This window comes from Mus musculus, chromosome 15, assembly GCF_000001635.26.
Source record: "Mus musculus strain C57BL/6J chromosome 15, GRCm38.p6 C57BL/6J".
Classification (NCBI taxonomy): domain Eukaryota; kingdom Metazoa; phylum Chordata; class Mammalia; order Rodentia; family Muridae; genus Mus; species Mus musculus.
The window spans coordinates 10,574,170-10,589,778 of NC_000081.6; the positions used below are offsets into that span (position 1 = coordinate 10,574,170).

Sequence of the window (15,609 nt, forward strand, 5' to 3'; positions counted from 1 at the left end):
GACAGACACACACACATAGGGCCTCCGAGTATCTGCACAGGTCACTACCAACAAATCCCGTAAATGTTTGGTACAACAAAATCTGAAGGGCCCTATTAGGACTTAGCGCCAGGAAGCCAAGAGCAAGGGGATATTCATCAACCTTTTCATCTTTATCCTCCTCCAGCTTCGACGAGGTCTCAGAGCATCTTCGCATCCCAGCCAGTTCTTCCTGAGCTCGCTGGAACTTCTGCACAAGCGCAGTTACTTCCTGCTCTTTGGCTTTCAAGAGAGTCTGGATGTTGTCCTTTTCCCTTCTCGCCTGTGAGACCTCACTTCGAACCTGGGCCACCTCGGAATGGGCTTTCTCTCTCTCTCTTACTGACTCCTTTAACTTTGTTGCTAAGGCATTGACTTCGCTCTCCAAGGAGGCCTGGAGCTTCTCGTAGGAAGACTTGGGGACCATCGCGTCGCTCACGGCAGCCTTCTCTTCGGCGAGCTGCTTCTCCAGCTTTGCCACTTCCGCTTCCTTGTTTGCAAGGTGCCCTGTGAGGGCGCTTATCTTTTCTTCCATCTCTTTGGCCGTTGTCCGCAGCGTGGTTATCACTTGCAAATGCTCTGTGATGGACACGGAGTTCTCTTTGTGTGCATCCACCAGCTGTTTGAGCTGAGTCAACTCGTTCAACACTTTGGAATACTGAGACTTCATCTCCGACAGCGCTTCTTCCGACTTGGCCCTGGACAGGTTTGACACGTGCATCAGCCTCTCGTGTTCAGCTTTGTGAATGTACTCGGCTGCATCTTCCAGAGATTTCCTCTTCCTGTAATCCTCCAGCTCTGCCTGGGCTTCTCGGTACAGCTGTGACAGCTCGCTCACCTGTTTATTGAGTTCATCAATCATCCTGTTCATGGCCTCTTTCATATCCCCAGAGTCGTCGGGGGCTTCCTGTGGCATCTGACTTTTTAGCGTGTCCTTCAGTTTCATGATCTCTTCTTGGGCCTGTTGATATTTCTCAAACAAAAATGCCTTCTCCTTATTCATATTCTCGATAACAGAGCAGTAGGAACTTCTCAGCTCCTCACACGCCTCGGCAGGTGGCTTAGTCGCTTCGGCCTGCTCCTTCTCCGCAAGCTTAGTCTCTAACTCCCGCACCCGCTCCTTGTTCCTTGCACTTTCTTCCACCGCTTTCTGCAGGTCTTGCTTTAGTGTGTCGATGTCTTCGTCAGCTGGCGCCTCCCGGAGATGCGAGTAGCCATCGGCGCTCTCCTGGGAGAGGAGACCCAGCTTCATCTGTTTCTGCACGCTCAGGACTTCTTTCATGGCCTCTTCGTACTTGCTCTGGGTTTCCTTGAGCTTCTGACTGAGGTCAGAGCCATTCTCGGAGATCTCTGTGTTGTTCAAGCAAAGCGTGTCTGTCCTTTGTGACTGGAGTTCGTCCTGGAGCTGTTTCTTCTCTGCTTCGGAGCTCTCCAATCTCTTCTGCAGATCATGCAGGGAATCTTGGAGCTGCCGGATTATGACATCATTGTCAGTGGTGGACGTCCCCGCCGGATGCTCAACGGGTGGGGATGATTTGGCATCGGAGGAAGGGATGTCACTAGCTTTGCCCGGGGATGGGGCCAGGTCAGTCTGGGTCGAATGGAAAGACTGAAAGCTTAGGTCGGCTTCCGCTTCCTTGTCCTTGGGCGATTTGGCCTGGGAAAGAAAGAAGGTACGTAAGTACTACCAAGGAGCGGCAAGGTGTGCAAGCAACTGGAACACAACGGACAGCCTGATGTTCAGGCACGGAAGGGCAGCGTCACAGTTCTGCACGTGTTCTCTCGAACCATGAAAACACATGGGCTGTTGCATGAGAGCCAGACTTACAGTGTAGGTCGATTTGGTGTTCTATGTGGACAGGTCATTTATGTATTTCTAAAACATCGGGACTGTTTGATCTGTAAAACCTCTGATTCTAATTTCCCCTGTGTTTCTCATATCAATTCAATTGTCCAAAGCAGGGCAAAGTTCCTTCTCATCAGGTACTTAAGACGATTAGAGATCTAATTAGATTAGAGAACAAAATCAATGGCTAGTGGTGTGCACATTGAAAGTTTTAAGTATAAAATTCCAGTGTGTAAATGTCTAAGCAAGGAGGTAAGCTGGAGGGTAGGGATGCAGAGGGGAAGGAAAGATGTCTAAACAAAGCTAAAGATACACGAAAAATCCATATTATTAAAAAACCTATTATTTAGCCAGGCGCGGTGGCACACGCCTTTAATCCCAGCACTTGGGAGGCAGAGGCAGGCTGATTTCTGAGTTCGAGGCCAGCCTGGTTTACAGAGTGAGTTCCAGGACAGCCAGGGCTACACAGAGAAACCCTGTCTCGGAAAAAAACAAAAAACCCCCAACCTATTATTTATTAAGTATATTATAATTATATTTTATATACTATACATTATAATTAAAATAGCTTATATAAGCTTATTAAAAATTATAATAAAAAAAAAGAGTTTGCATAGAGGTACTCTCCATGAATGGATAATGCTCCTGCCAGAAGCCATGGTTATTAAATGAAAATCCCAAAGATAGTTGTATGGGATACCTGCCTATGACTTATCTATTAGAAAAGCCTAAGGGCCCCCTAGAACAATACAGTTTGTTGACCCTGCTCTTGGTTGCCCACCAGAACTTGATAGCAAGACTCAGTTGCCAAAAACACTTTAGTTATAGGATGAGGGGAAACCAAGCTGGAGCTGATCTGGAAACTTCCTCCCAACTGGCAAAGTCTCACAAGAGAAGGTGCCCTGTAGGCTGATGGGAAAGCAAAGTCATCAACAGTGTTACCCATTGGTGAACTCTGGGAGGGACAGTCATGATCCTCCAGTCAAGATGTGCTGCCTGACACAACAGTGGTTTGAAGCTTCTACGTGGATTTTGGCTACTCTATAGTAGGGAACTCAGTACTTTGGTCTGTAACCATGGTCAAGAGAGTCCATTACTCAGGAGGTCACAGACCCCAGGGATAGAAGAAAACTACTATTATTTAGTTTTCCTAGATGGTCACAGTGTTAATACTCAGGTCTATACACACAGATTAGTCACAGATTAGCGCTGTGACTAGTCTTGATGAGAGGCGCTTCTAATTCCAGATGGGGGACAGTTCATACAGAAACCCATAGCTGGACACAGTGCAAGGGATAAGTGATGGTGGACTGACTGCCCAGCCCTGAGTGGGCAGCTACATCATCTCCATCCATGCTCGGGGCACATCATGGAAGAGGAAAACTAGAGCTAGATGGAAGAAGTGCAGCAACAAGACGTCTTCTGGACATGCAGCAACCACTGCACATGGGAACTCACTGCAGCCATGATTCCCTGCACAAGACTGGGCCCAGCAACATTTCATGATGGGTGGGTGGGTGCAAACCCACGAGGCCCCATGCCTTTCTGAGGGACAGCTGGCAGGTAGATTGTTGGGGGAGGAGGGGCCTTTTCCTTCAGTGGTGTGGTCACTGATAAGCTGCTCTGGGTCCAGTAAATAACCTGCTATCCACACTTGCGCAGGAGACTATAATTAAAATCCACGCGTTACACAGAGAAGACATGAAAGTGGGAGAAGTTTGTTAAGAAGAAGGGCTTCAGCAGGAGACAGAGGGGGGATGGGAGGGGAACAGGAGGGTGGTGACCAATTATATAAACATGTGAAACTATCAAACAAAAAGCCAAAACGAAAACTGTCATATATCATTCTGTCCTATCTATCTATCTATCTATCTATCCATCCACCTACCCATCCATCCAGCCATATATCTAATCTATATGCTACTTTCATTTAATAAAGACTTAGAGCAGCCAGTGCGCTGAACGGCTGAGCCATCTCTCTAGCTTCAGATACATGAATTTTATCTATACTCTATATTTAAATTTTATACTTGTCACTTCTTATCAAACTATATATAGTTATACATAATATAGCAGTTTCCAGATACAGAATTAGTGAACACCAGTAAACAAAAAATCTGAAACCATTAAAAAAAAAAGCTAACTAGACTTAAAAAGAAACTAAAGATACACGAATCTGATGTGCCCCGAGCATGGATGGAGATGATGTAGCTGCCCCACTCAGGGCTGGGCAGATACTTTAGGCTAATTACCTAAAGTATACCTACCTACCCCTGAACAAACCAATACTTTAGATAGTCTGTGTCAGTAATAGATTGTAATAGATTCACCAACCTGCAATTTATCTTGTAACTCCTTATTGTGTAAGGTAAGGGAAGCGACTTTTGCTTGCAACAGGACAAGAAGATCTTGTTGGTCAGCTTCAGAACTTATATCCAACAAGCTGTCAGCACCTTGGGGAAAGAGAAAGGGGAATGTAGAGACAACTTTTAAAAGTGAAAATGTTTTTCCTGTAACCTCTACCCCACCAGGCAGAGCGCCGGGGGGGGGGGGGGGGGGGTGTTTCGGGGGCTGGTGTTTTCTCGCTGTGGAATTGCAAACATTCCCTGAATGGAAGACACTGAGAGCTCACAGTACACGACCCACTCACTTAACTTCTCTCCGCGCCCTGTGTCCCAGCTGGGAGCCTTCTTATGTCTCTCTCTGTTCTCTCTTACCCTTCGGGCTTTGACACCTTGGCTGGGGCACTCGGCTGATGACTTCCTCCCTCTGCCCAGGGAAAGGCAGCCCGCACAGGAACACCAGCACAACCTTCCCAGTGCACAGGGAGGGGCTCTCCTTTGGTTCAAGGGCTTCAACTCCTCTCCCTACACAAGCAATCTACTGCTGGGGCAGAACTTCAAATGTCTGCCCCGAATCTGCCTTTTCAAGTTCATGACTTTACAAAACCTTTCCTGGATTTCCATTCTCCTCCTATTCACAGTCTGTGCTGTGCTCTGTAAAGACTTGCAACACACGTTTCTTTCACTGTTCACTGACAAAGGCTTCAGGACGCTGGTCAAGCTCTACTAAGAAGCATTCGCCAACCAGCCTAGCGTGGAATGATCGCTCCTTATCATACTAAATTTACCATTCTTGGCAAGCCACAATTGTTAAGTGTACTAATTATAATCAGCACACCAAAGCAACATCAAAGAACCCTGAGCAGAGTTCTCACTGGGACAAGGAGGACTACTGGGTGCTCAGTGACCCAAGGGACTTTCCTCAGAATGCCTGCCACAGTGCATTTGGAAAGTTTCCTAGGACAAAAATATCTACCTGATGAAGCTGTGTGTACTGGCCCAGCTGTGTTACTTCCTGACGGCAGCTCCTTTAACAATGATCATTGGCCACAGGTGACAGACCACACTCTGCACACAGCAGATGGCTTTTTATGCGTTTCATTTTTACCACAGCCACTTGATGCAGACAGGAAAAGTCTCAGTTTGGATGGATACAAAGTAAAGCTGTATCTGACGATAAGGTGCTATTCTCATGTCTGATACTAGGTGATGCTCTCTGAGTCCCTCTCTTCTCATGTCTGATACTAGGTGATGCTCTCTGAGTCCCTCAATTCTCATGTCTGGTACTAGGTGATGCTCTCTGAGTCCCTCTCTTCTCATGTCTGATACTAGGTGATGCTCTCTGAGTCCCTCTCTTCTCATGTCTGGTACTAGGTGATGCTCTCTGAGTCCCTCTCTTCTCATGTCTGGTACTAGGTGATGCTCTCTGAGTCCCTCTCTTCTCATGTCTGGTACTAGGTGATGCTCTCTGAGTCCCTCTCTTCTCATGTCTGATACTAGGTGATGCTCTCTGAGTCCCTCTCTTCTCATGTCTGGTACTAGGTGATGCTCTCTGAGTCCCTCTCTTCTCATGTCTGGTACTAGGTGATGCTCTCTGAGTCCCTCTCTTCTCATGTCTGATACTAGGTGATGCTCTCTGAGTCCCTCTATTCTCATGTCTGATACTAGGTGATGCTCTCTGAGTCCCTCAATTCTCATGTCTGGTACTAGGTGATGCTCTCTGAGTCCCTCAATTCTCATGTCTGGTACTAGGTGATGCTCTCTGAGTCCCTCTCTTCTCATGTCTGGTACTAGGAGATGCTCTCTGAGTCCCTCTCTTCTCATGTCTGATACTAGGTGATGCTCTCTGAGTCCCTCTCTTCTCATGTCTGGTACTAGGTGATGCTCTCTGAGTCCCTCTCTTCTCATGTCTGATACTAGGTGATGCTCTCTGAGTCCCTCTCTTCTCATGTCTGATACTAGGTGATGCTCTCTGAGTCCCTCTCTTCTCATGTCTGATACTAGGTGATGCTCTCTGAGTCCCTCTCTTCTCATGTCTGATACTAGGTGATGCTCTCTGAGTCCCTCTCTTCTCATGTCTGATACTAGGTGATGCTCTCTGAGTCCCTCTCTTCTCATGTCTGGTACTAGGTGATGCTCTCTGAGTCCCTCTCTTCTCATGTCTGATACTAGGTGATGCTCTCTGAGTCCCTCAATTCTCATGTCTGATACTAGGTGATGCTCTCTGAGTCCCTCTCTTCTCATGTCTGATACTAGGTGATGCTCTCTGAGTCCCTCTCTTCTCATGTCTGATACTAGGTGATGCTCTCTGAGTCCCTCTCTTCTCATGTCTGGTACTAGGTGATGCTCTCTGAGTCCCTCTCTTCTCATGTCTGATACTAGGTGATGCTCTCTGAGTCCCTCTCTTCTCATGTCTGATACTAGGTGATGCTCTCTGAGTCCCTCTCTTCTCATGTCTGGTACTAGGTGATGCTCTCTGAGTCCCTCTCTTCTCATGTCTGGTACTAGGTGATGCTCTCTGAGTCCCTCTCTTCTCATGTCTGATACTAGGTGATGCTCTCTGAGTCCCTCTCTTCTCATGTCTGATACTAGGTGATGCTCTCTGAGTCCCTCTCTTCTCATGTCTGATACTAGGTGATGCTCTCTGAGTCCCTCTCTTCTCATGTCTGATACTAGGTGATGCTCTCTGAGTCCCTCTCTTCTCATGTCTGGTACTAGGTGATGCTCTCTGAGTCCCTCTCTTCTCATGTCTGATACTAGGTGATGCTCTCTGAGTCCCTCTCTTCTCATGTCTGATACTAGGTGATGCTCTCTGAGTCCCTCTCTTCTCATGTCTGATACTAGGTGATGCTCTCTGAGTCCCTCTCTTCTCATGTCTGATACTAGGTGATGCTCTCTGAGTCCCTCTCTTCTCATGTCTGATACTAGGTGATGCTCTCTGAGTCCCTCTCTTCTCATGTCTGATACTAGGTGATGCTCTCTGAGTCCCTCTCTTCTCATGTCTGATACTAGGTGATGCTCTCTGAGTCCCTCTCTTCTCATGTCTGATACTAGGTGATGCTCTCTGAGTCCCTCTCTTCTCATGTCTGATACTAGGTGATGCTCTCTGAGTCCCTCTCTTCTCATGTCTGATACTAGGTGATGCTCTCTGAGTCCCTCTCTTCTCATGTCTGATACTAGGTGATGCTCTCTGAGTCCCTCTCTTCTCATGTCTGATACTAGGTGATGCTCTCTGAGTCCCTCTCTTCTCATGTCTGATACTAGGTGATGCTCTCTGAGTCCCTCTCTTCTCATGTCTGATACTAGGTGATGCTCTCTGAGTCCCTCTCTTCTCATGTCTGATACTAGGTGATGCTCTCTGAGTCCCTCTCTTCTCATGTCTGATACTAGGTGATGCTCTCTGAGTCCCTCAATTCTCATGTCTGATACTAGGTGATGCTCTCTGAGTCCCTCTCTTCTCATGTCTGATACTAGGTGATGCTCTCTGAGTCCCTCTCTTCTCATGTCTGATACTAGGAGATGCTCTCTGAGTCCCTCTCTTCTCATGTCTGGTACTAGGTGATGCTCTCTGAGTCCCTCTCTTCTCATGTCTGGTACTAGGTGATGCTCTCTGAGTCCCTCTCTTCTCATGTCTGATACTAGGTGATGCTCTCTGAGTTCCTCTCTTCTCATGTCTGATACTAGGTGATGCTCTCTGAGTCCCTCTCTTCTCATGTCTGATACTAGGTGATGCTCTCTGAGTCCCTCTCTTCTCATGTCTGATACTAGGTGATGCTCTCTGAGTCCCTCTCTTCTCATGTCTGATACTAGGTGATGCTCTCTGAGTCCCTCTCTTCTCATGTCTGGTACTAGGTGATGCTCTCTGAGTCCCTCTCTTCTCATGTCTGATACTAGGTGATGCTCTCTGAGTCCCTCTCTTCTCATGTCTGGTACTAGGTGATGCTCTCTGAGTCCCTCTGACATGAAGTCTGGGGGTGGGGGTGGGGTCTTCATTTTGGGGGAGATGAACTAACATAATGAGAGCCTGAGAACAATCCTAAGCAACTGAAATTGAAGTTTCTTCTACAATATAATAGATTCTTTTAAAAGTATCCAATGGAACATTTACTCAGTTACATTAATTAAGATTTGGAAAATTTAACTTTTTTTTAAAAATGTATTTAGTGTATGAGTATTCTGCTGCATATAAATCTGCAGGCCAGAAGAAGGCATCAGATCCCCTTACAGATGGTTGTGAGCCACCGTGTGGGAATTGAACTCAGGACTTCTGAAAGAACAGCCAGTACTCTAACTGTTGAACCATCTCACCAGCCCCAGAAAATTAAATTTCTAAAGTCCACAAATCCACACATTTATAGAACATACACTATAAGAAAGTGAATGTTGGAGAAAAGGGGACCTTGGAAATCCTATAGACTCATTTCAATAGAATTCTAAAGATATATTCTTTGCAACACAGTGGGTATAGGTATCTATCTGCATCTCCTTTAAAAGGGACTTCTTCATTTTTTTTTTTTTTTGTTTTTCTTTTTGAGAGAGGGTTTTACTATACAGCACAGGCTAGCCTCAGAATTGGGGTCCTAGGACAGATCTTTAAAAGGCACAATTGGACTAGAATGTAAATAAATAAGATGATTTTAAAAAAAGGCACCACTGACTAGCCCCTGTGTTGGTGAAGCCATTGCGACTGCATTTGACTTACTGGCACTTTCTTTACCTAAATGTACTTAGAGCCCACGGTGGGAATTAAAGTTAGCTAGTGGGAGCAGCAGGGCTATAGAGTCCCCTCTGTCTTGGTGATATACCTTGCTGCTTGGGTACAATGAGAGTGAGATGCTATAAGCCTGAGACCTGTGGCCTGCACCCCCAAACTGTAAATGCATAAGATGAAATACACAGGCTATAGCAATCTGATAGCTTATTTTTGACACACTAAATAACTAAGACTGAAAACAGGTCCAACAACTGCTGTGCATTTAGTGGGAGGTACAGTAACTGGTATCTGAACTTGTCTACAATCGTAAGGTGACAGGAAATTCTGAGTCCTCCGGGCACTGCTGCTACTCTGCCAACACTATTTACTGCCGCATTCTTAATTAGAGAAAATACTAATGGGAAGTGAGAACTGAAGATGGAATTTTTTTTTACACTCAAACTTAGTTCTTTAACATATAAACCCCTCCTAGTGGAGAAAGCACGCCTGTGCACTGCTGGCTTAGTTCTTTAACATATAAACCCCTCCTAGTGGAGAAAGCACGCCTGTGCGCTGCTGGCAGTCCTGGGACAGGCATGAGCTGGTTCTCATGACCTTACACAGAGGGCTTGACTGGACGCTGCTCTCCTTATGTAAACATGTAAGAAATTAAATGTGGTCAAAGGCAGGAAAGGCGATTTTCCTGTTCATACCTGCAGTACTGTCGCTCAGCCTGTCTTTGTTTTCTTGTATGGAGCTGATCTCAGCCTGTGTGTAGAAACACAAATGACAGTTAAGGAATTTTCCTGAATATCGTGCTCATTACACTTAAGTGTCACACTGACTACTCTCCTTGAGTCTGACCGCAGAAAGAAGGTCTCCTGGGAATCCACTAGTAAAATGATAGAAAATGTCACAACAGGAAAACAGGCAGTTAAAATATATGCAAATAAAAGAAAATACATGCAAGTAAGAGACAATTACTTATAAAAGTATAGTTTTGAAAATTTCAGAAATTGCAGAGGATATACTCTCAGAATATTTTTTTAGAAATTGTAGTTATATTTTAAATTATAGTTTATATAGCAGCCTTTTTTCTGGACTTTATCCTAAAACCTGAGATAGCAGAGTTTTGTTTTTTTTTTTTTTATAATATAGTTAAATAGAACTAGTATTTATGTGTGTCATGAATTGACTAATTAAGTATATTAAACATGATTTTTTTTACATCTATTACTTGTTAAATTTTCTGCTATTAATCCGTTTAAAGGACATAGTAATACGTAAGAGCTGTCTGGGAGGAAAACATTTTGTAAGGGAATAAAAATTTTCATGGTCTTGGACTGATGGTTAATGCCCTTAAGACTTTGTTTGTCCTTAAACTTTGTTAAATTACTGCAAGGTTCCTTGAACTCACTCAATACAACACCTTGCCAGAAATCCCTGTACTTCATCTAGGTGAGCTACAGTGTCAGGAACATACGGAGTTGGTCACTGGTAGCACAGTGGCTTATTTTTGACACTTGATAAAAGATGGCTGTCCCGCCCTTTTCTCTTCAGCTGTAAAAGATACGAACGGTGGCAAACTGCCTCAAATGACAGTTGACAATTTCATGAGATTATAGCAAATGATTATAGCACAGATAGCAGCACCATGGCAACCACAGATTTCCATCAGTCATCCCCAAGGTTTCCTTCTCACAGCCAATCCTTGCCTGCTCTGTCCCCAGGCGGCCAGGACTCCCCGATTTTCATTTTCTACAATGGACTGCCACACAGTAAGGGTATATGTGTAGCTGGTTTTTATTGTTATTATTGTTATTATTATTATTATTGACGGCTTTCTATGTCTGGTGCTGTTTATATGCCACACAGCTCATCCCTTCTGCACGTCATCATTGAGTGATACGCTTTCACACAGATATATCGTATTATCTGCATCCACTCAGTACTGATGGCAATTCAGCTTAGGCTACTGTGAATAAGACAGGGACATTTAAGTATCCAATTCTGTATGGACATTTTTTTTTCCTTTTGTTGGGAAAACACACAGGGCTGGATCATAGAGTAGGCACATGTTTAACTTGTAAAGGAATTGTGAAACATACAAAATAGCTAACATTTTACAATCCCACCTGGAGAAAACGACAGATGTACTTCGACTATATTGCATGCTCATCAACCTTTGGTCTCAGCCATTCTAAATTGGCACTTAAAGAAATCTTGCTTTGCTTTGTGTTGTTTAGGAGCCAGAGCCCACCTTACTGTTGAGAGTTACAATTCACGGTATTGCTGGCTGCAATGCATTGTGTCTCTCCAGCCACAATCTTACTAGATGACGTCAGAACGCTAATACAGGACCATGATTCCCTTGTGTTGCCTATATGAGTGTTCATCTCAAAAGTCTACTGATACGGCCTAAAGTAAAGGAAGTGGCAGTGTGCGGGAGTGGGCCTCAGAATTCACCTTTAATAAGTCCGAGTTGGAGGATGTAAATACACAACCAGCTACACAGGAGGGATTCGTTTAACAGTTAGAAATTTCCCCTGTCCAACTACAACATCCCAGGGATGCCTAGGTAAACAGTCATTATAACCGAGGTCCCCCCTCTTCTTTAAAATACTTTCTAAATACATACTTTACAGAATTGGTAGAATAAGGCCTAATGGACTTTCTAAAATAGATTAATACTGCTTTTATAGTCAGGAAAAGAATTTGTGCAGCCATGAGAAAAGCTTTGTTGTTGTTTTGGTTGGAAATGTCAACTCGGTTTGGTAAGATCAGTTCTAGGTGAGCTATTGTTGAGCTATGGAATGGTTTTTAATGACTGTGTTTTTAATTATGCATGTGAGGGAGACCAGCAGTGGGTGTCAGACCCTCTGGATGGAGTCAAAGGCAGCCGTGAGCTGTCTGCTGTGGGTGCCTGACTGGAACTGGGGTCTCATGCAAGAGCAACACACATTCTTGACACTGAGCCGTCTCTTTTCAGACCTTTTCCTTTCTGAAAAAAATACACCTCACACCTGGAAAACTTTAGATTTGTAAAGCAGTTATGAAACATTACCCTGTGTCTGCTAACATTAACGTCTGTGTTCATAATACATTTGCCAAAAATGGACACCTCAGCACAATGGATGATTGCTAACTAACTTACAACAGTGTGTGTCCAGATTACAGCACTCTCCCACTGGTAGCCTTTTTATATTCACACCAGGGGCACGGTCTGGGCTCTTCTACACATTAACACTGAGCCAAGTGCCTCACTTTACAAAGCTCAGGCTAGCCATGAACTTGCTATCTCCTGGGTTAGCACTGGACTTTTGATCTTTGTGCTTCCGCTTCCTTAGCTGGATATTTCCAGTGTGTGCACTACCACATCTGTCTCTATCCTAGTGTCCAATACAGGATACTGTATTTCATGTAGAGAATCCGTAAAAAAAAAAAAAAATACAGCTGCCATTTTATAAATAATCTATACTCCAGAATAAGGGAGATGAGTGTTACCAACCAGAAGTAGGTAAATTGTACCACCTTCAGTTTTTAAGAATTTTAATTTTGGCTGGACTAATGGTTCAGAGGTTAAGGGTAGTGGCTGCTCTACCAGAGGAACCTGGGTTCAATTCCTAGCACTCACATGCTGTTATCATAACTGACTATGTGACTCCAATCCCAGGGAATACAACGCCCTCTTCAGGCCTCAGAGGGAACTGCATGCACAAGAGAGCAAACTTATTATTAAAACACTCGATGTACTTAAAGTAAAAATTAAAATTTCTAAAATTAACAATACATTTTATTTATGAATTTTGCATATATTTATTGTGTACATAGTGATGTCTTGATTTATATGATGAAGAATGACTAAATTGTGAGAGTTAACATTGCTTCAAGTTTTTGTTTTGTTTTGTAGTTAAAATTGGGCTGGAGAGATGGCTCAGTGGTTAAGAATATTGACTGTTCTTCCAGAGGTCTTAAGTTCAATTCCCAGCACCCACATGGTGGCTCACAAACCATCTGTAATGGGATCCGATGTCCTCTTCTGGTGTGTGTGAAGACAGCTACAGTGTACTCATATACATAAAATAAATAAATCTTTTAAATAAATTACCAAAACGTCCTCTCACTAATGATTATTTCTGTGTCTACATGCACGTGTGAACACACTGTATGTGTGTGCATATGGACCCATGCTTCCATGGGTGAGTGTGGAGGTCAGAGGGCAACCTTGGGTGTTCCTTCCTCTCTATTAGCAACACAGCCTCTCACCCTAAGAACGACAGGAGTGTCAACCCAGGAATAACTGAACACAGGTTTATGTGGATTCTGGAGATGTGACCTCAGCTCTTCATTCAGCAAGTATATCCACTGAGTCATCTTCCTAGCCCTTGACGATTTTAAAGAAGACGACACACTATGAATGGTAGTCACTGTGTTATCGAATAGAGTGCTTAGGTCCTTTTTCCTTCAACATCTTCCCAGATTCCTCACTCTTTTCAACTCCAAGAAAAACCCTCTGTTACTATGACCTCAAGATTTTATATAAATGGCATTTACCTCTTATTTAAAAATTATCAGTAAATATGATTTATTTTTCTAATCTTGTTTCATGGTATCCTCGCTAGAAAAAATAATCAAGGGGCTCTTCATGGTGAAATGTCATGACACAGTGATTCAGAGGTATAATACGGTTTGCACAGTGTTGTATAAATTAAAGCAAGGCCATCGGTATCATAAATACGCCAAGAAACCCCAACACGAAAAGGGGATACCTTAAAGGGCGCTTCAGCAAAAAATACTGACTCCTTTCCTGAAAGTGGTGTAGATGTTATTGATCGTGGGGAGGACACATCACTCAACTGAAAAAGAAAAAGAAAACCACTAATAAAGGGGGGGTCTTCCAAGCCTTGTCTTCCCTGGTGCTGAACAATCCATGCTGTAATCCCTATGGCTAAGCCTAACAGGAGGCTTGTAGAGTTTCAGGGGTAAACTCTCAAGGCATTCTAGTAAAGGTGTCAAGTCAAGGAATTCTGAAAGCTGTCAGAGCATTAACTAGGTAGCATTAATCTATTACCTAACACCAGCTTCTAAAATCTACAAAGTTCTACTGTGGGTTGAGAGCAGTATTAACAAACATGCCAGCATATTTACAAGGACCTACCAGATTCGACAGTCCTCTCCACTATCTGAATATGGATTATCTTCTTTATATCCTATGCTGTCTTAGCAGTAAAACCTATCCTGTTTCTACCTGACATTTCATTGCTGCTGTTGTTGTTCTTGCTCGCCTGACTTATTATTATGAACTCAGAAGGAAAAAAAACCCCTTTAAATATTAGCCACTCATAAATATAATAAGAAAGTCAAATATATTATATCCACATTTTAAGAAACTAAAATTCATTATCAATATCTTAACTAAGCTGTTCATATAAGGAACTAACAACATTTGAGATTATCTTGGAGAAAGAACTCTGTCATAAAATTGGAAGAAATTTCCTTGAGGTTTTATATACATATATATTTTTTCTAATTTTAAGATAGACAAAACCTACAATATTCCAGATTAATAACTGACACTGTCATTTGTGCTCCCCCCGCCCCGTGTGTGTGTGAGCGTGAGTGTGTGTGAGTGTGTGTAAGTGTATGAGTGTGTGAATGTGTGTATATGTGTGTGTGTATGTATGTATGTATGTATATGTGTGTATGTGTGTGTGTGTGAATGTGTGTGTATGTGTGTGTGTATGTGTGTGTGTGTATGTGTATATGTGTGTGTGAATATGTGTATGAATGTGTGTGTGTATGTGTGTGTGTGTATGTGTGTGTGAATGTGTGTGTATGTGTATGTGAGAGTGTGTGTGTGTATGTGTGTGAGAGTGTGTGTGTATGTATGTGTGTATGTATGTGTGTGTGAGTGTGTATGTATGTGTGTGTGTGTGAGAGAGTGTGTGTGTGTGTGTGTGTGCATATGGTGCTCTTCTGGAGACTGAACCTAGGGTTATACACACATAGGTAGGAATGCTATCACTATGCTACATACCCAGCTTGAAATGTAAAACTACTAAGGAAGATTTAGAAGATGTGTTTAGGGTTCACTAATACAACAACCCTTTGGACCTACACACAGACCGACGGCTCTGGGATTGGCTTATTTACTTATTCATTCGTTCATTCGCTTGCTTTTGCTTTTTACCTGGGTAGGACTGATAGGAGGTGGTGGAGCTTTGCGCTTTTTTGGAGTTCCACTTCGTTCTGAGCTTATTTTAGAGACTTGGTCATGCTGAAAGTTATCACAGTCCAGAGAACGGAGGTGGGTTAGTTATGTTAGTAAAGTCTGAGCGAGTAGCCGCAGCCGACGCATGAGCATCACCTGACAGTTACACAGTCAACGTCATCCAGCTCTGAAACACACCGGCCACAGCACAACACCTAACATGCATACGCATGCGCTAGCTTTCAGCAACCCATGCTTCCATGGCAATATTAAAAAAAAGACAAACCCACCGGATTAAGGGAAAGGATGAAGACATGCCTATCATGATTTAGAACCCAGAACGCATTCACAGTCCGCTTTCCCTCACAGCAGAGTGGTCTGCACCTCTGCACCCCACCATTCACCCCACCCCGCCCCCCAACACTTTTAAGGGACGAGGGGTGGGAGAGTCTCAGGTGCAAACGGTCCTGATAAGCAACAGTTAGCGCATGATAAATCC

The 15,609-nt window shown here is 43.8% G+C and overlaps 1 protein-coding gene across 9 annotated transcripts in view; it reads right to left on the bottom strand.

Annotated features, from left to right (window-relative positions):
• Positions 1–15,609, bottom strand: part of Rai14 (retinoic acid induced 14) — a 150,297-nt gene that overhangs the window by 5,199 nt on the left and 129,489 nt on the right. For 5 of the 9 annotated variants that reach the window (XM_006520187.2, XM_006520188.4, XM_017316775.2 and 2 more), the window contains exons 11-15: positions 15,090–15,176; positions 13,669–13,755; positions 9,613–9,667; positions 4,199–4,317; positions 143–1,675 (exon numbers count right to left, since the gene is read on the bottom strand). In XM_006520187.2, the coding sequence (XP_006520250.1) occupies positions 143–1,675; positions 4,199–4,317; positions 9,613–9,667; positions 13,669–13,755; positions 15,090–15,176 (1,881 nt within the window). The remainder of the gene's footprint in view (positions 1–142; positions 1,676–4,198; positions 4,318–9,612; positions 9,668–13,668; positions 13,756–15,089; positions 15,177–15,609) is intronic. The other 4 variants (XM_030248808.1, XM_006520190.3, NM_001356534.1 and 1 more) reach the window with 2 other exon arrangements.